Source organism: Nicotiana tomentosiformis, chromosome 1 (genome assembly GCF_000390325.3).
Source record: "Nicotiana tomentosiformis chromosome 1, ASM39032v3, whole genome shotgun sequence".
NCBI classification, from domain to species: domain Eukaryota; kingdom Viridiplantae; phylum Streptophyta; class Magnoliopsida; order Solanales; family Solanaceae; genus Nicotiana; species Nicotiana tomentosiformis.
Window position 1 is genome coordinate 55,020,212 of NC_090812.1, and position 18,894 is coordinate 55,039,105.

Sequence of the window (18,894 nt, forward strand, 5' to 3'; positions counted from 1 at the left end):
TTGACCTATACACTAATTATTTGTGATATCATATGGACGGAAAAAATTGTTAAAGTTATAACTTATAAATACTTTATATTACGTAAAGATATTAAACCAGGAATAGATAAGTTTCACACAGTACTCTTTATCTATATAGCATGTAATTGGTATTAGGTGTAATGTTAGGATTGTATAACTAAAAAATTGTGGCACGCAAATTGAATTTAAGTTCGATCACCTGAGAAGGTACCAGTTGAACCAATCATCGACCAAAGGCATTAAAGACAGTGTATTGAAACAGAAAATTCATAAAAGAAACAGATACAAGTAATCTTCTTCCTTAAACACATGCCTTGAGACAAACTTGACCAACTAAATTTAGTACAATTACAAAATTCAAGAGTGCAATCCTGCTTGTGCTTGAAGTTTAAAACAAAAAAACTAAGTTGCATTCAAACTCCTTCACTGCCTCATGAATGTTGGAAGGAAGTTTCTATATCATCTTCTAATTCCAAAGATGGTTCTTCTACCTAAGCTGCAAGATTAGTATACTGCCATATGTAAATTCCAGTATCATGAAGCCTTCTTTAAAATTGATCTGCCTTTGCAATGAATCAAGTTCTTCCCGCAAAACCAATAAAAAAAGCATCAAAAAACAACAATGTGCTCCTTAAGTATATATTGCACCCTGCACCCTAAAATATAAAGAAGTTGTTTGAGGGCAGGGTTCCAGTAGTTTCTTCAAATGGAAGAAAAAGGAGAAGAAACCATTAAACAACAATTAGTTTAGCTTTCTCACTGACCTTTCGGGTGTCAACCAATAATGTAGTCTACAAATCCCAAATACCATATTAAATTCTGAGGCTATCTACTGAAAGTTCTTTCTCTGATAGCAATTTCAGTTTCTGTAAAACAAGATGAGAAGAATGAGTTCAGACTAAGGATATATTTCACTTGACTAATAGTTCCTAATTTTGGCAAATCTTATAGCTCTATAGCCTGGAAAGCTGCTTCATCATCAGATTGCAGTTTCAACAATTTGGATGTTGAAATGAGGAGAAGGCCTATCGGAGATTAATGGATAACTTCGCTTGTATGCCATCATAAACAGACGTTTTTTTTAATAAATAGCTTTGCTTGTATACCTTTGTAAACAAACTTTTTAGTAAATCCAATATTCACATGCGGCAAAACTTGAAGTGGTTCATCTGGCATGAATCAACTCATCTTATGTAAAACTTAAATTTTAACTCATGAATCTTGGAGTTTTATCTTGAAAAACCTGAAGTCTCTGAATGACTGATGCCAAGATTGATCATTTTAGGATGAATGTTTTGCAAGCGTGTAAAAGAGTTATTCATACATCTTTTTTCTAGAGAGGAAGATTGTGAGAATTCTTAGAAAATCAAAAGGCACGTCACAAAAAAACTCCTGGATGAAGTAATATTACCGTGATGTACTGAGGTGGATCATCTAGACTAGTTGTGCCAAGGACCACTTCCCTCCTTAACTTTGATGTAAGTTTGTGACAAACCCTAAGCTGCATAGAAGAATATCAACAATATACCATTTCAGAGGCCTAAGCCTTCCCTAGGTGGAAAGCCAGTGGATGGAAATTACAATTTAAGGGTTTACCTCAGATCGAGTTGCACCACCGATAATGAAAACAAATATCCGCTGTCCCATGTTCTTAAAATCAGTTGAAAAACTTCTGAGATTAGAGTCGCTAGAAAAAATTCCAACAAAGGCATAAGACAAGGTGAGGGAAAGCATAATGAAGAATTGAATGAATAAATATGGTACTTGTGTTTCTGAAAAGTGACAATATCTTCATAATGAAATCAAGGAGGTCTGGATCTTCAAGGATAAAAAAAAATCTATTAAAGATGATATTCCACGGGGAAACCTTGAATATCCATCGTCAGAAGTACGAGAACGTGCCCAATTTGGCGTCCTTCTTGATCTCACTGAGCGTGGATTAGTAGATTCAGCAGTCTTTGGTGGGGCATTCCTTACAGAAGATCCATTGACCTCACGAGTAGCTGGTTGAGGACTGTTCATGCATTGATAATCATCTTTTGGCAAGTCACCTTTACACATTTTCTCAACCAACTCCTGAAAGAAGCAGGATTGGTTATATGATTTAGTAAGTATGAAGTATGAGCAAAGCCATTTGAAGAGCTATTTGATTAAACGTTAAAGCATTCAGAAAGTCTGGAAACTAATGGAAGCTGAATGTATCCGCTGTCACACAATGGCAGTTTAAAGAAGCATCTTTTGTGAAAGCATCATGTCTGCTTTCTAAGCATTGTAGCCCCCAAACTCTAAAATAGAGTTCCAATAAGAGAGGCAAGGTCAATTGTACCCTGCGATTCCAAGTATGGAAGTTTCTGGAATATAATTTAGAACCCTCCAGTGATAAGAAGGTAAATTGGTCCTTAAGCAAATTCCATTTTTAATAAAGTACTGGGAGGGTATCTTCTATGTGGCGCATAAATAAGATCTTCCAGTCAAATTATCCTCTAATATTCTCAGTGCTAGGTTGTTCAGTGGATTAAGTCAGTCAATTAGGACGTAAATCCTACAGTTCATGTAGAAATTTGAAGTTAACACCTATCTGGTTGCAAGTCGACCATTAGTTTCCTATTCCAACACTAAAAGTCAACTTAATCAAGATATAATCATGGCTGCCAGCAGAAACTGCAACACTCTTACACTAACAATCTCACAGCACTAAACTAAAGATGAAAATATCTTGTCAGTTTACTTCTGCAAAATTACATTCAAGGAGGATTAGGAAGTCTTATAACGAACCTCTATCACGGGATAAAAACGGAATAACTGCCATGTTTCTTCCTCTCCAGTTCGATCCTGTCTAGCTGCTTTCCCTTTCTAATATGCAAGCAACAAAATCTAGCAACTGTCAGGTCTCATTTTGGCATAATGAGCTGAAGTCTCCAGGTAAGTTTTAATGTTTACCTTTTGTGAATCAAACTTCAGGGAGAAGCTTCCACTTGACGCCTTCCGTTTTTCTGAACCCTCCAGCATTCTCATATTTTTCACCGCCTTCATATCCTCAGGTGACAGTTTTGCTAACTAAGAAAAAAAGTATCTATATTAAAACTTTCCAAGGTTCCTTAGCTTCAATTTGCAGTATAGATGAACCAATACAAAGTATATCCATGCATTTGAGACAATGAATAACTTTAAAAGTTGATTCTAGGACTAGAAAATGGATAAATGGATGACAGATGAATTACCCTTGTGCATGAAAATGTAACTTGACCAACCATATTTTCTTATGGCATAAAAACATCTGGTTGAGAACTTTTTTCTCAAATGGTTCATTCTCAAAATATTATCCAAGGAGGCCAGGAAATCCCTGAGAGCATTGATCTAAAAGTCACATGGTAAAATTGTTCCATAAATTAGAACTTTTTTTTGGACATACTCTTTTCACAATTCCTAAACTACATTCAGACACATTATAAGTGTAATCTGATTGAAAAAACTATGTGAAAGGTCAAAACAGAAACCTGATCTCTCTTAAGCCGACTGCATTATTGCTCATAGGAACATCTTTTTTTTTTGGTATTATTTGGAACACTGCGTAGAAATCCCAACATTTTTAACTTGGAAAAATTTGTTGTTTGTGATGCCCTATTTCATATTCTTCCGATACTTATGGCTTCTTTAGTTATTTCTGGGCATCATCTTTCTCAATGGATTACCGAAACTATTACACTTCTCTTCAGAAGATTCTTTCTTCCCTTAAAGCAACAGCAGGAACTGCTAATCTCCAATTGTTTTATTACGTGTCCATATAATACAGGCATGCAAATCCACCATTAGATCGTTTGCACAAAAGTTCAATGATAGGCTAGAGACGGGAATCAGACTGTTTCAAAAAATAAGCATGCATGAAATACCTGCATCAATTTTGCTGCTTTGTCACCCTCAAATTTTTCTGGATAAACAGATGCATAAATCATCATCAAACGCAACTTATTTTCACCTGCAGTATCCTACATGCTGTGAAGTTATTACAAAGACCATGCTTGGAAGTGGAAATTACAATGAGTTTGAATACTTGTATTCTGAGTCAGCATAAACATTATCACCTGCTTCGTCCTTAGAAAATGGATAATTTCCTTCGTTCCTGCATCGCCAAAGACAAGATCCTGCTCTAGCTGTCCAAGTTCCCGAAGACCCATTTCTCGGATAACTTTATTAAGCTCACCTGCAATCTGACCAATCAAGCAATGAAATAAACTTCAGCATTTTATTGCAGGCAAGGTTCATCACATAGTCAAAATTCAGTTGGTCCTAAATAAACAAAGAATATCTATACGGACTTCAACATTGGTAAGACCTATGACATTGAGGCTATTATGTCTCTTAAACACCTCAGTAGATTTTGTATTCAAATAAGATATGACCATCCTCATAAGCTCTAGTTTACTGCCGATGGAGTCGGGAAGTAGCTGGTGTGTTGTTGGGGATTATACAAAGTTAGAATACAAACCTAAACCGATGAAACTAGCTCCTAAGAGTTGTACATCCAAAAGTACGTCAATGGTAATTTCTTACAGTCGACCTCTATTCAAGTACGAGTTACTTGCATTTAGAATTATTAAGTGTTACTCCATAATTACTAGTTGTGAAAAAGGACGAAAATGGTTAAGTTTGCTCTTTGAAAGAGAGGAAGAAGTTTGCACATGGATCCAGTACGAAGGAACAAACCTCAACATGGATAGAGAGTCTCTCCTTTTGTTCATTATACTGTGGCAAAGCTTGGACCATCTTCTGCAAGTCCCGTGTAGATAATTCACCTCCATCTCTATGTAAAAGTAGATTCGAGTTGAGTGATTATCAGAAAAATGGAAGTTTCATGAATAAAATTTTGTACATCTACTCATCTATATAGCTAATAAATCACAGCTATGATCAATTGGTCACAATTAAAACAATTATAAGACGCTCTAGATTAATTACTTGGCCTCTTCACTGCATTCCAATTATTCCAGTTGAATTTACAAGTAAAATAAATACCTCAAAAGATTTTTTTCCCCAAAAGTACACACACATATAGAGTGCAACTGTTTCTGAAATAAAGTAAACAACTAATGTGCTACCTAAAAGATGTGTATGAAAAGCAAAAGCTATATTTTGAAGCTCAAGCCTCTGTCGTCAATGGCTCTCGGATCAGACAAGTTTTCCATGCTTGTTATCTGCCAGTTAACAGACAAAACCCGGGGTCGTTTGGTACGTGGGATAAGGTGGATAAAGTGTGGGATTAAATTTATAATCCTCAGTCTTAGTACAGGATATCCCACCTTATCCTACCTTATCCCATCAAACTTGGGATTATATTATCCGACCTTCCAGGTGAGATAAGATTATAATCCCAGAATAATTTAGTCTGCGTACCAAACGGCCCTAAGAAATGAGTGTTACCTTAGAATTATACCATGCATAGATTCAGTGGTGAATGATTATTTGATGCTATGCACTTCTTAAAATTATTGGTCCATAATAACATGAGAAATATCATGATAGCATATAGTCAAAGGTTTCAGGCACATAACATGATAATCAGCAAAATATGAAAATAAGAAACTGCTGAAATAAGCTACTTTTCAGATTGAGAAACTTGGCAGAGTCCCTCAACCTCTTGATACTTATAAGACTCAGAACAACATCTCATGCTGAACTTACTACAAGTTACTGAATGCTGCATCATCCACAGACATGAAGCACAGTACGTACTATAATTATTATGTTACAGGTCTTCACAAATTTACCAAAGGAATAAAATTTTATCATTTACAGCTAAAACACCAACCTCTGCTCCATCTGTGCTGCTTTGTTCTTAGAAACGAAGTTTGTAAACCTATCGTGGAGTCGTTCACTAGCCTGATAGAGTCTTTAGTTAGGAGCAGAAGTAACATATGACACTCACAAGCATCAAAGGAATAAGGAAATTCTTAAGACTTACATCAGCTATATGAGTATGCCGTAGCTCCAACCAAACAGGATCCTGATCTTCCAAAAGAACTTCCTTCTTCTCAGGTGGACCACCTGATTTGCTAGGAACCTGATGTGAGATACATTTCGATCAAACACCAGGAAAATCTTGATATAAGAGATCCAGAACATGAAGCAATGCGTACCTCATGTACGTATTTATTTCCATCCATATCAAGCAGGTCATGACACATGGCATCATATGTCCATTCATGAATCACAGGAGCAATCTAAACAAGAAGATTTGTCGTTATATTAATAATAATGAAAAAAGACCGGGCTGACTGATATTTATCAACAAAATCAATTCAAAACCTGGTCAACAGATCTGTCCAGAATCAGTAATTCACATGTCTCTTTCTGCGGAAAATTAGGAATACTAGACCGATACATAGTGATATTGTTCCATATAGCTGTAGCGAGCTTTTCAGGAACTAATTCACGGAAATTTGTTGTTGATCCATCACGTCCCTTGGGACCTCGATAACGCACAAAAGGAAATTCCTGGATGTAAAGACAAAGGTTTAGCCAAACTAAGTTGGTCACTGGGTACTGTAAGTGGAAGATATACAGAACTCGAAGGCATATATGAAAATGCAACATCTTTTACCTCCTAAAGAGCAGCCACAACTGTACCAACTTTATCAACAAATTCTTTTTGATAGAATAATGGTAACATAAACTGATAAAAAGCTAGTACCAGTAGTCTTTTGGTTTGTACATTTTACATAAAACTTCAGATGAAAGAGCAAGTCACCACATTTGTGAAGCTTAAAATTACCTTCAGCGAAGCAAAAACAGTGGCAATTCTTGTGGCCATTACATTCAAGCAAGCATCAGTACGCCGGGAATTTTGAGCACTTTCACCAAACAACTCTTCAAGTGCTCTTTCATGGTCAGTGACAAATCCCTGTGATAAAAGCTGACATATTAATAAAGTTGCAATCCACAAAATTCTTACATCAATCAACAGATCAACTACTCAATTCCAAATTAGTTGGGGTCGGCTATGTGAATCATCTATGTCCGTTTCTATTGATCCAGGTTCATTTCATATATGCTGCATCATTTTTCATTCATCAAAATTGTAAAATTCTTCTAATGTCCCAGTTTATAGACAGATATTGAACTAAATGCTCCAAGTAAGGCGAGAAATTGTTTGTCGAAATATTTGCCGAAGTACCTGGCTGTCTATTGGGAAGTACTCCAAATTCATCTGCATTGTGCAAAAAATGAAAAAGAAAAAAAATGAATAAGAAGATTCAGTCAAACTTGTGAAGATATCAATTTCATGATGCACACAGTATTGTAGACAGAAACACATGATTATTACCTCTCCTAGTGCACCTATACGGGGTATTACACTTGTGTCATTCTTGATGCGGGCAACCAGGTCCTTAGGTATTGGGGAACTGAAGTATACATATGCTCTGAAGAAAATAGGAAAATAATAGAAGTAAGATGACAAGAACCGTAGGATTCACTTACATTAAACAAAGTGTGGTACACTTGATTTTCTAGAGAACGAGATCCTGTCACATACTTCCTGTATAAAGGTTCTCTTCCTGACATATCGGACAAGAACATGACAACGCTGCAAATTCAAAATTTAAAGGTTAGTTCTCATTTTATTAAGTGCTGCAGAAGGAAAAGGAACCCGATGTTTTCGACAAGAATCACTGAATTAACTGAACCGATGTTTCTAAATGCAAACCAGCTTTGCTCTTATCCAATAAAGGTTAATCAAGATATGAAATTCAAAATTATGTCTGCACAAATGATGAGCATAAAATTTTGGAAATGGGTACAATCATACAGGAATTTGAAGGTAAGGGGCAATGGAGGTGAAGAATAGAACATTAAAGATCATGTATGAAGGAAATACGCAGTTCTCATGCTTTGTATACAAAATCAAGCAGAGATGATTATGTAGAGAAGGGATGTTGAAAAAAAGATCATACTTCTCCTTTGACGGTTGGATGAAGTAAATAGCATCCATTGTTGGTAAAGGTTGCCTTCTTCTAAAAAGATCTTCCACCACTGTCATAATAAATACACATAATGAATCAGGACAGTTTCAAGAACTAACAACTAATGATTAACCTACATCGGGCTTTGGGACTCATTGCACCAGGGTTTGGTGACAAAGTCAATAAGACTTATGTGACTGAACAGAACTAGAGATCACAGAGTCTTAACTTCTGTGGTGCCACAAACATTTTATTTTCTACATAGAAATTTATAAGCGGAAACATAACCTAATGAAACTAGTCAGCACTCACTTCTCATTGAGATATGCAATTTATTCTTGGTTTGTTGAAGGGGTTTGACAATTTATTTTGTGAGGGCAGATTGTCAACTACGTAGAACTACAATTCCGCAGACAAACTAAAAAGTTCATTGTATGCGGAGCTCACATGAAACTCCTTGGTCTGTGATATCAGCCATTTTGCATGTGGAAGACATTACTTTTACTGTTACTTTATCCATGATAAGAACCTGCATAAAAGTAGTTCAGCAGAGAATAAGTTCCAAAAAAAGGCAATTTCCCCACGCTCTCAGGTTTAAATCAACAGAACAGTCTTCCACAGAACATGTGCTAAATAGCTATATTTTAATGTTAACTAACAATCATGATATGAAAAGATATACGTTGAGCAGATACGTCAAAAAGATATAAATTGGCATCATCATATAATTAGATGTTTACAAAGCACCATAAACGTGAGAAGGAATTCAATCAACCTAGCAACAAGGAAGTGAATGTTGTGCATGGGGTAGAAAAGTCTTAGAGCATGACAGCAAAAGGCATAGTTCAAGTGCAGCCTGTAACTCAAAACTTTACTGTCTCCAATTCAAATTGTTGTCACCAGAAACAAATAACAATGTTAGTTGGTTCACTCAATCCTCCACTGAAGACATCAGTCCTAAATCCCCATTTCAATGCAATATTTTGAATAGTATTTATTTGAAGGTAGCAGGATGTTGCAACAACAGGGAAGCTCATTCGTTTGATCATGCTTTTTTTGAATACCTCAACTTCCCCCCATATTAGTAATTGAAAATTATAAGTATGTTTAGACAATGTAATCTAGTTTAAAATTTGACAACTGAAACGTGGGCAAAAATACAATGATATTTCTGTATGAAAATTGTTTTGAAGTATTGTGTTAACTCTACGTCGTAGATTATCTAATGATTATTTTGTATTTGCTGTAAAATTTACAATTGTGTATTGCCCTTTTTTTTTTTAATATCTAAACAGTAAATCTATTTAGAAGTGTCAATGGTTATTACAAAGAACACAGTAACAACAAGTGCCAAGCTATGCCATCTAAGCTCCGGATAAGCAGTCTCCTTTCCTTAAGACGCATGCCCATGTTATTAGACGGTCAATCATGACTCTACATGCTATTTTTTATTTTACTTTGTTAGATAGTTATGTGTAAATAGTCCTTATCCCATATCTAGTAGGAGTAGAATATAGGAGTAGAATGTGTCCTAGTCCCATATGTAATAGAATATGTATTATATATAAAGCTCATTGTATCATTGTTAAAAAAAAGATTTTTCTCCCGTGCATTCTCACATGGTATCAGAGCTTCAGTGAGAAAATTATCGTTGTGCGTTATTCCAGCGACATCCGGGAAGAAAGATCTCGTCGCCGTGCAATTTTCCGGCAACTTCATCTTGTTCTCAGGGTTCATCACTGCTACAGTGGTGCTGCGCATATACCAGTACCACCATCAGATCTGCGACCAAACCCCAGAAATCCCAATACCATTGAAATAGAAAAGTCGGTCACCGTGCATCTTTCCAGTTGACGACTCAAGATTGATTTGTGTTATCTCCTCATCGGTAAGTGTTATGCGAAAACCAACACTATCATCTTGTTCGGAAAAGTCGGGCGACAAAACCCCCAGTTAGTCGCTCCGGCAGAAAGTCCCTCATGCGCCTCCAAGCGCCACCAGAACTAGGGTTCCGACGAGCTACAATAATTTTTCCGGCATGTGTGAGCCATTCCGGCCACGTTTTTACAAAACATCTTCAGGACAACTTACTCGTCCAGCAATTTCGAGCCTACCCATATAAATTACATCAAATTCTGATAACTTTTAATTTTTTTCCGGCGTGAACAATGCACTTTTCTGGCGTGAACAGTAATTTCCAGAAAAGTTCTGTTTGCTGGTGGTGTTCTAGAACCTATTTTGCAGTGTTCCAGTGACTTTTCGGCCAAGTTCTGTTTATCAGCAACCACATGGTTTTGTTGCTCAGGAGGAGTTTAGTGGTCTTGTATGTCGAATGATCAACTTGCAGATATTTTCACCAAATCCCTCACTGGTCCTCGTATTAGTTACATATGTAACAAGCTCGGTACATATGATTTGTATGCACCGACTTGAGGGGGAGTGTTAGATAATTATGTGTAAATAGTCATTGTCCCATATCTAGTAGGAGTAGAATATGTCCTAATCCCATATATAGTAGGATTAGAATATGTCATAGTCCCATATGTAGTAGAAGTAGAATATGTATTATATATAGGCCTCATTGTATCATTGTTAAAAAATAGATTTTTCTCCCGTGCATTCTCACATACTTCAAGTTCACACATTCAATGTCAAATCTAGGAATGGCTTAAAAGAGTTTGAGACCAATATGAAGAAAAACACGTCTAAATATACTTGATGCTTAATCTTGATAAGAAGTAATGTAATAGCTTTGAAATTCCTCTGATACCATAAAAAGTATGTCAACAGACACAAATTGCTCATGCACACTTTGACTATTGACATACTCAACAGGAGACTTTGCTCCGATACATGATCAAGCAATTGTCAAATGACTCAGATGACAAGTTAGAGTATTCATGTCAAATTAATCAAGTTGTATTGGATAAGATAAATTATTACAAACCATGTATGTCAAAACTTGATAACATGGGTAAACAGGACATATTTTAGAAGTTTGTGTTGACAGCATAGCAAGCGAGTCTTGGCACAATGGTAGAGTTTCTCCTCTGATTCACAGTTCAAGGAGTGGAAACAACCTATTTGCAAAAATGTAAGGAGAAGGCTGCATACGGTATACACCACTCTCCCCCTAACCCCACTAGCTGGGAAGCACTTCATGCACAAGGTAAACCAAAATTGAAGCTGGTAGGACTCACAACACAACATAACAAAATAATAGCTTTCCCTAAACAAGAGATAAGATTTGCGAATAAGTATTTAAGACTATAAAATATAAAGAAAATATAATCGTTTCAAAGATAACAGATAAAATTTAACAAACTGATTTCATGTAACAAATCCCTCCTTTTAACATACCTTCCATGAAGATCTTGAATCTCCTGAACCTGAAGATCCAAGCATTTCATGTAATAGTCCTATAACAAAAATACACCAACACGTCAGTGCATTAGTATAAAACCATTTAATGAAGTGTAAAGCTCCATGCACACCCAAAGAGATCAAGGGATAAAGAGGTGGAGAAAGTTCAATGCATCAGGAAGAATCAGTAATCTGGTGGTATTGACATAAGTCGATGCTGCAATAGAATTAGAAATCTTAGGCTACACTTCATTACTCCACATGACTTCTCTTCGTACATATTTCTTGTTGCCAGATTGAAAAGATGAGAGCAAAAGGTTAGATGATTTCACTAGTTAATGTCTCCCAAAGAGATCAAGGGATAAAGAGGTGGAGAAAGTTCAATGCATCAGGAAGAATCAGTAATCTGGTGGTATTGACATAAGTTGATGCTGCAATAGAATTAGAAATCTTAGGCTACACTTCATTACTCCACATGACTTCTCTTCGTACATACTTCTTGTTGCCGGATTGAAATAATGAGAGCAAAAGGTTAGATGATTTCACTAGTTAATGTCTCCCAAAGAGATCAAGGGATAAAGAGGTGGAGATAGTTCAATGCATCAGGAAGAATCAGTAATCTGGTGGTATTGACATAAGTTGATGCTGCAATAGAATTAGAAATCTTAGGCTACACTTCATTACTCCACATGACTTCTCTTCGTACATACTTCTTGTTGCCGGATTGAAATAATGAGAGCAAAAGGTTAGATGATTTCACTAGTTAATGTCTCCCGTTTGCATCTCTCTTCTTCCACTTTTCAATAGTCCAACTGCTAGGTGAACTCCACACTGCATTTATTAGAAGACTTGTACACCACATGGGTAAAATGGCTCTTATGACCTAACTGATTTCATGAAGTGTTGCGTTGCTTGACATTAATTCTCTCTCCGCTACTCGTTGTGCATCAACGTTAAAGATTCAGCTTAATACATATTTAGGAAGGCAACCCAAAATCAACCAATCACTTAGTACAGTTGGTGAATTTTCAAAGAGACGGAAAGAAGTTGTGCAAGCCTCCACATGTTAACAACAAATACACACCCCCCCCCCCACCCCCCTCCCTTATTTTTTTCAATTTAAGGCACTAACGTAAGAATCAAAACTCATCAGCTCCTACTTGAAATCCAAGAAGTTATGTCAAATCTGCACAATGCTGAATATCTACCATGCTTCCTTGGGTTGTTGGGGGGGGGGGGGGGGTTATTTAGCATCTAAATTGCAATAGTTTTTTAATACTAATGATAAGGTCTGGGATGATCCAGAAAGCACTTGATCATATATCATCAAATAACCTCTAAGAAATATAAATGACTTAAGAATTAAGTAGTATGTAACAGGCTCTAAATTTTTCTCATGCCAATTATACGACCTAAAAAATAAAACCATCACATTAAAGCAACTGATTTATTAAAAGAACCAAAAGGCATTGCATCTAATATCTGTCATCAGCATTTTAACGGCCGGAAAGTCTTTTATCAAAACTAGTTGGATTGCTAATATGCTACGAACGCAAATTCTCAAAAATTGAGCATTGATTTCACAAGTGTTGAGTAATAAAAAATCTGAAGTAAATGCGATATAAGTGCTTACGATCACGGCTGACATGCTTGAAATTCTTATACTCTGTGCCATGGGAGGACGTTTCTGAATCTGAAAATGACATTATTCTCTATGCAAATTCGGTTCTATGAATTTTAACTGAATTTTTCGAACATACAGAATTGAATTGGAAGTTTTCTGAGAGAAAGAGAGAGACGTAGATAGAAAGTGGAGGGAGAAAATTGTTGGAGAGTGCGTTTTTGAAGGGGAGACTCAAAGAAAGAGTCGTTAAAACTTCGTGGGGAAGCACAAAGAACTCTAACGGTGGGTTTCTTTGTAAATTTCTCTTTCTCGTCCTTCAATTCTCTCTTATTTCTACTTATTCCTCCCTTCTTTTCCTTTTCTTACACAATAAGTATTATTATAATGTTATTCCCTTTTCATTTTCGTTCGATACCAAAATCTCCATATTCCTTATTCAATGGCATCCAATTTGTTCCCCAAAATGCTTGAAGTAGTTTGCAAATCATTCATTTGTTGGAATAATAATGATTAGTAACTTCTAAGTTCTTTACAACTAAAAATTAAGTTTTCGATTATATTTTATTGATATTAACGGTAAAATTGAAGATTTCAATTTACTTAAGTACTAAGTAAAAATATAATAAACTATTAAAAATGTTATTTTGAGTTTAATTGATGCGGTGAGTGTAATTGTGAAAATTGGGGCCATTTTTCATATTCATTTTTGGAAGTTAAAAAAAAAAAAGCCTATGAATATGAGTAAGTAATTTATATTTGATACCCACAACTTTAGACTTGGCATGTTAGGTACTCCAACAAACTGCTACTGGCAACCAACTAATCGTGCATCATCAACTCAATACGACATACCCAGATTATTAAAAAAAATCCCTCTCCCTTAATCTCGCTGTTTTTCTGTTTTGGCTTTTTATTCTTTACCTTTGTTTACCCGAAAAACGGATAGAGTTGAATTTGTAGTAATTCTAAAGATATGTGGCGTAACTTAATACAAATCATACGGATAAATAGAAAATTGAGTATAGGTTGCAAATAACGTAAAATAGACAAGGTTGCAAAGAAGATGAGATTATGGAATGAACAAGTGAAATCGGATTAAAAAGCTTGAAAGAACAACTCTTTACTATAGGAGAATATGATGCTTGAATTACGATCTTAGCAAAAAACTTGCCCTTACAGAAATGATAACCATGCCCTTTATAGTGTAGGGATCTTGCTTTAAATATAATTATAAATATTCAGTGGGAGACCCATGATAAATCAGCTTTCCCACAATTCCTGCTAATATTCTTTCCTCTAGTGGGATTGCAACGACCCCTGTCTGCGAGCTCGATCTTGACTTGAGCTCTCGATCTCGGCTTGAGCTCGATTCTGACTCGAACTTTCGATCTTGGCTTGAGCTCGATTCTGACTCGAACTTTCGATCTTGGCTTGAGCTCGATTTTGACTCGAGCTATCGAATTAATTCGGGGTCAATGCTGGTCGGTCTCTGGATCATAAGCTTGATATCTTCATTTTGCATCATAGTTCGATTCGGGTCCGAGCTTGATGACGATATCGAACTCGACATTAATCGGCCCCTCAGGTTCGAAGCTTGTTTGCACCATCTTTGGAATCCATCCCGAGGTCTTACTTCAATCGATAATCTTTCGAACTCGATCAGACGTACGAAGGCCGAAATCTATTTCGACCGCACACAGATAGTCCCCTCGTTTCTCAGGAAGAATGTGGTGAGAAACAATATAATTTTTCAAAGGCTCGATCAGATGATGAGCTGGCGTTTTCATCGGGCTCGATCATGACGCACATGATAGCTGTCCCGTCGATTTAGCTTTTCAAGGCATTTAATGCATGTCAGACGGTGGTCCGCCACCGCTGATACTGAACCGCCATCGCTTAAACCTATAAATAACCCTTCCTTTTATCATTTACCACTTTTACATCTTCAATCTTCCAAATTTCTCAAGTTCCTTTTCGTATTCTTTGTCTTACCCGCAAGTTTGTGATTTCTCTTTGCAAAAAGTCCCTCTTCAATTTTACCAAATTTTTGCCACCTTCTTCTATTCCTCACTTTTGAATTCGAAAATGTCAAAAACATCACAAACCATTCCTCAGAAAGAGAAGGCTACATCTTCACAGTGTGCCGCCGATAAAACATCGGTGGAACCACGGCCTGAGGAGTGCATTCCCGGGGCGTGTGTTCTTACTTCTGATTTCAAGGTCGATAAATGCTCATCGATCCCTGATCGATGTAAGCCAGTATCGAGGTATATGTATTCGATAACCGAAAAGCACCTCAAACACCTAAAGAAAGATTGCAATTGGGATAAAAAAGAAATAATAATTTCTACTTCTGACGACGATATCACCACTTATGTGAAAAGGTTTTTGAATGTGTATACTTACCCTTTCACATTAGGTCCTCTCGATTCTGTTTTTATTGATTTCTGCCGTCTATACCAAATAACCCTAGGCCAGGTCCATCCTTCTTTTTGGCGGATCGTTATCTTGATTCGATGTTTTGCGAACAAAATCGAGGGGATACCGTTCACCCTCGACCATCTTATCCGATTGTACCGTCCTCGGCTTTTTTGAGGAGGGTTAATAAAACTTCAGCGTCGGGCAACCAAGGCTTTGTTCTCGAGCATTGACGAGGACAGGGATCAGGGCTGGATGGGCAGGTTCGTTCGAGTAAGGACTTCGGACCTGATTCCGACCGAAAAGATGCCATTTCCCGAGGAGTGGAATATGAAACGTAAGTGTGATCCTGTTGTTACTCTTATTTTGCTCCTTCATTTCTTTTCTCATCGATGCTTTTCTTTTCATGATACAGCGGTTCCCTGGATGCCCGGAGCAGTTCCCGATCTCAAGAACTAGGTACGAGCTCTTGTTTCGACCTCCACCTACGCCGAGCGTTCATGGCATGATTTGTCAAAGGGTCGGTAGGAGGCCCAAAATTACGGTAAACCCCTTTCTCGTACTCTTTGATAATTCGAACGAGAAGTATTACAAATATTTTAATAAAATTTTTCATATGTTGGTTTGGGCAAAGATGCGGTTTTGAGGCCCTTGTCTATCGAGGAAGAAACCTTGGCCTCTTTCCAAAGTCGGTGAGGGAAAATACAGGGAAAAGAGCCTCCGTTCCCGAAGATCCATAACCGAAGAAGAGGACGGCTCGTAAGCCGAACAAGAATGCCATTCCTTTGACCGTAGAATCAGTTCTGCGTCTAAGGGATGAAGAAGAAGAAGAAGAAAACAATGGGTCCGCACTGGCGGCCCGAACGAAGAGAACCACTGATTCCCCATCGGCAGCTGGACCGATGATGCTTCATTAAACTCCGCCTCGAACTGAGGGTATACCAGAGAAAGATTCGGGCGAAGTCCCTGAGTTGTCGGAGATCGAAGATGCAACCCATCGGGATCAACGGGTGGGGGATATGTCTGAAGGCCCCCCTCTTGAATCCCTTCGACCCGAGGAGGATGCTCCAAGTGATTCCTTTGGGGAAACAGCAATCGAAGACTCGCCCATCTTCCCCACTTTTTCTGCAGGGGTGATTCGGGAAGCCCAAGATTTGGGGACCCTCGATCTAGACATGCCTCATGATGGAGAGGATCCTTTTAATGACCTATTTACCGGTATCGAGGACGTTTCCGGTACTAGTGATGAATCAGATCTTTTTCACAGGGTGCAGTAGGCTTTGAATCAGGTAAGCCTTAAAATTATTTATCGGTACTGCCTTTATGTTTATTTTTCGTTTCTAACTTCGTTTCTTATTTCTTTGCAGGCAGCGGAAGTTTATCGAGAAGCATGTTCTCGGTCCCAAAATGAGCTGCGACAATATGAGGCCGACCTTCAACTTGTTACTGGGGAGAGGAACTCCCTAATACTTCTCTTAGGGCAAATGGAAGAGAAAATAGAACACCTCCGAGCTGAGTTGGCCAAGGCTTACCGAGATCAGACCGATCTGTCTGAGCAGGTAATGAAACTTTTAATAGCCTATGGGCTTGATACCGGAACGATGACTAACTTTTCGATCTCATAGTTGCAGCAAAAAATTGAGATGATCGGGAAGCTTCGTGAGGAGGTCGATGTGATAAAAGCGGAGTCTCTGCAGAGGAAAAAAGTTATGGACCATTTTGCTGTAGAGAAAGAAACTGCTCGAGCCCAGTTATCATCGGCCAAAACCCAACTTCAAAGAATGAAGGAAAAAGGCCTGGTTCAAGCGAGAAGAATAGAGGAGCTCGAAGCTCGGTCGGCCTCCGAATTTGTCAAGGCCAAATCTGATGCCGAGAAGGCAAAGGTTGATGTGGATGCACTCGTGGCCGTCTATCGGGCCGATGCTGAAGCTGCCCAAATAGAGGCAAGAGAGGCAACCGATACTTCCGACACTCGAGCACACTGGGTCGCTGAACTTGCTAAGTGTCGATCTCGGAGGGAAACCCTCGAGGAGATCCACGCTCGAGGTTTTGATCTTGTTGAAGAGATAAAAAGGGCCAAAGAACTCGAAGCTGATGCTGAAGCCTTGGATTCTGATGGTGACGATGACAATGATGATGATGATGATGGTAGTAAGAGCGGGTCCGAGAACGGGGAGGAGCCCGGTGGAGAAGAGACCGCTCCCGGTGATAACCCAGAAGCTTAGCCCTTAGTTTCTATGTTGCAATTAATCATATAAACAATCTTCTATGTTGCAATTAATCATGTAAACAATCTTTGTATATATATACAAGTATGTTTTTTCTATTACTGACTTGCTTCCGCTTTCTTGCTTTGTGAAGATTTCATTCATGCCTTGAGAATGTTTTCATAAGGATTTAGGCAATTTCGTCGAATTCGGACTTCGTAGCCCATAGGTTTAGTAGTCGAGTGTATGTTTCGAACTAGAAGTTATGTAGCCCGTAGGCGTAGTAGTCGAGTGAATGTTTCGAACTCGAAGTAATGTTGCCCGTAGGCATAGTAGTCGAGTGAATATTTCGAACTCGAAGTAATGTAGCCCGTAGGCGTAGTAGTCGAGTGAATGTTTCGAACCCGAAGTAATGCAGCCCGTAGGCGTAGTAGTCGAGTGAATGCGTCGAACTTGAATTTATGTAGCCCGTAGGCGTAGTAGTCGAGTGAATGTTTCGAACTCGAAGTTATGTAGCCCGTAGGCGTAGTAGTCGAGTGAATGTTTCGAACTCGAAGTAATGTAGCCCGTAGGCGTAGTAGTCAAGTGAATGTTTCGAACCCGAAGTAATGTTGCCTGTAGGAATAGTAGTCGAGTGAATGTTTCAAACTCGAAGTAATGTAGCCCGTAGGTGTAGTAGTCGAGTGAATGTTTCGAACTCGAAGTAATGTTGCCCGTAGGTGTAGTAGTCGAGTGAATGTTTCGAACTCGAAGTAATGTTGCCCATAGGCGTAGTAGTCGAGTGAATGTTTCGAACTCGAAGTAATGTAGCCCGTAGGCGTAGTAGTCGAGTGAATGTTTCGAACCCGAAGTAATGTTGCCCGTAGGCATTGTAGTCGATGCAGACCCTTGGGCTTCGTTGATTTTCGGTTGGCACTCCCCGATTTAAGGGGTAGTATTCGGCCCTTTGAGCCTGTTTGCATAATAAATCTCGAAAATAGGGGGAAATTGTGGGTAAAGAGTTTTCTTTGCAAGTCATTATACATGTGTTCATGTTTTGTGTCAGGGCTCGAGCCAACTACATGAGCATGGTTTGTTTTGACCATTTGGCTCTTACAATTTTTCCTATCGGATCCCTGTTTGTTTATGAAGTAACTTTCTTGCATCGAGCTTGATATGTTTGAGGGGTAATGCCCCCTAGTATTCGAGGTCGATCGTAAAGAGACCTCGGATACTGTTGAATTGTTCTAAGTTTGCACGATCAATGGTTGCCTTATTAAAAACATTGCCGAAAAACCCATTTGGGATAAAACCGGTCTAAGGA

At 38.1% G+C, this 18,894-nt stretch overlaps 2 protein-coding genes across 4 annotated transcripts; one reads left to right on the forward strand and one right to left on the reverse strand.

Annotated features, from left to right (window-relative positions):
• Positions 1-247: 247 nt before the first annotated feature.
• Positions 248-13,162, reverse strand: LOC104104522 (protein transport Sec1a). Of its 3 annotated transcripts, XM_009612627.4 has the most exons (22): positions 12,976-13,160; positions 11,340-11,398; positions 8,427-8,508; positions 7,971-8,049; positions 7,553-7,603; positions 7,343-7,439; positions 7,193-7,225; positions 6,791-6,919; positions 6,325-6,513; positions 6,156-6,239; positions 5,981-6,079; positions 5,828-5,898; positions 4,726-4,822; positions 4,104-4,229; positions 3,912-4,007; positions 2,962-3,078; positions 2,797-2,874; positions 1,889-2,097; positions 1,618-1,708; positions 1,433-1,522; positions 786-887; positions 248-677 (listed from the first exon to the last, which is right to left on the reverse strand). In XM_009612627.4, the coding sequence occupies exons 1-21, from the start codon at positions 13,046-13,048 to the stop codon at positions 834-836; spliced, it is 2,004 nt and encodes a 667-aa protein (XP_009610922.1). In that variant the 5' UTR covers positions 13,049-13,160; the 3' UTR covers positions 248-677; positions 786-833. The 3 variants fall into 3 exon arrangements, with proteins under 3 accessions (XP_009610922.1, XP_018629070.1, XP_018629069.1); XM_018773554.3 differs by having other exon boundaries at positions 248-670; positions 7,193-7,439; positions 12,976-13,162; XM_018773553.3 differs by having other exon boundaries at positions 7,193-7,439; positions 12,976-13,161.
• Positions 13,163-16,403: 3,241 nt separating this feature from the next.
• On the forward strand, positions 16,404-17,609 carry LOC138906552 (KNR4/SMI1 homolog). The gene is made up of 3 exons (XM_070195600.1): positions 16,404-16,652; positions 16,752-16,943; positions 17,010-17,609. Exons 1-3 carry the CDS (start codon positions 16,404-16,406, stop codon positions 17,607-17,609), a joined length of 1,041 nt encoding a protein of 346 aa, XP_070051701.1.
• The last annotated feature ends 1,285 nt before the right edge of the window (positions 17,610-18,894 follow it).

Excerpts from the sequence above, each read along its gene's own strand:
- LOC138906552 (XM_070195600.1), top strand. The coding sequence starts at position 16,404 with ATGTCTGAAGGCCCCCCTCTTGAATCCCTTCGACCCGAGGAGGATGCT. Across the intron at positions 16,653-16,751 it reads AATCAGATCTTTTTCACAGG|GCAGCGGAAGTTTATCGAGA; the intron begins GTGCAGTAGGCT and ends ATTTCTTTGCAG. Across the intron at positions 16,944-17,009 it reads AGACCGATCTGTCTGAGCAG|TTGCAGCAAAAAATTGAGAT; the intron begins GTAATGAAACTT and ends TCGATCTCATAG.
- LOC104104522 (XM_018773554.3), bottom strand. The coding sequence starts at position 13,048 with ATGTCATTTTCAGATTCAGAAACGTCCTCCCATGGCACAGAGTATAAG. Across the intron at positions 4,823-5,827 it reads GCAGCACAGATGGAGCAGAG|AGATGGAGGTGAATTATCTA; the intron begins GTTGGTGTTTTA and ends ACTTTTACATAG. Across the intron at positions 2,098-2,796 it reads GTTTTTATCCCGTGATAGAG|GAGTTGGTTGAGAAAATGTG; the intron begins GTTCGTTATAAG and ends TGCTTCTTTCAG.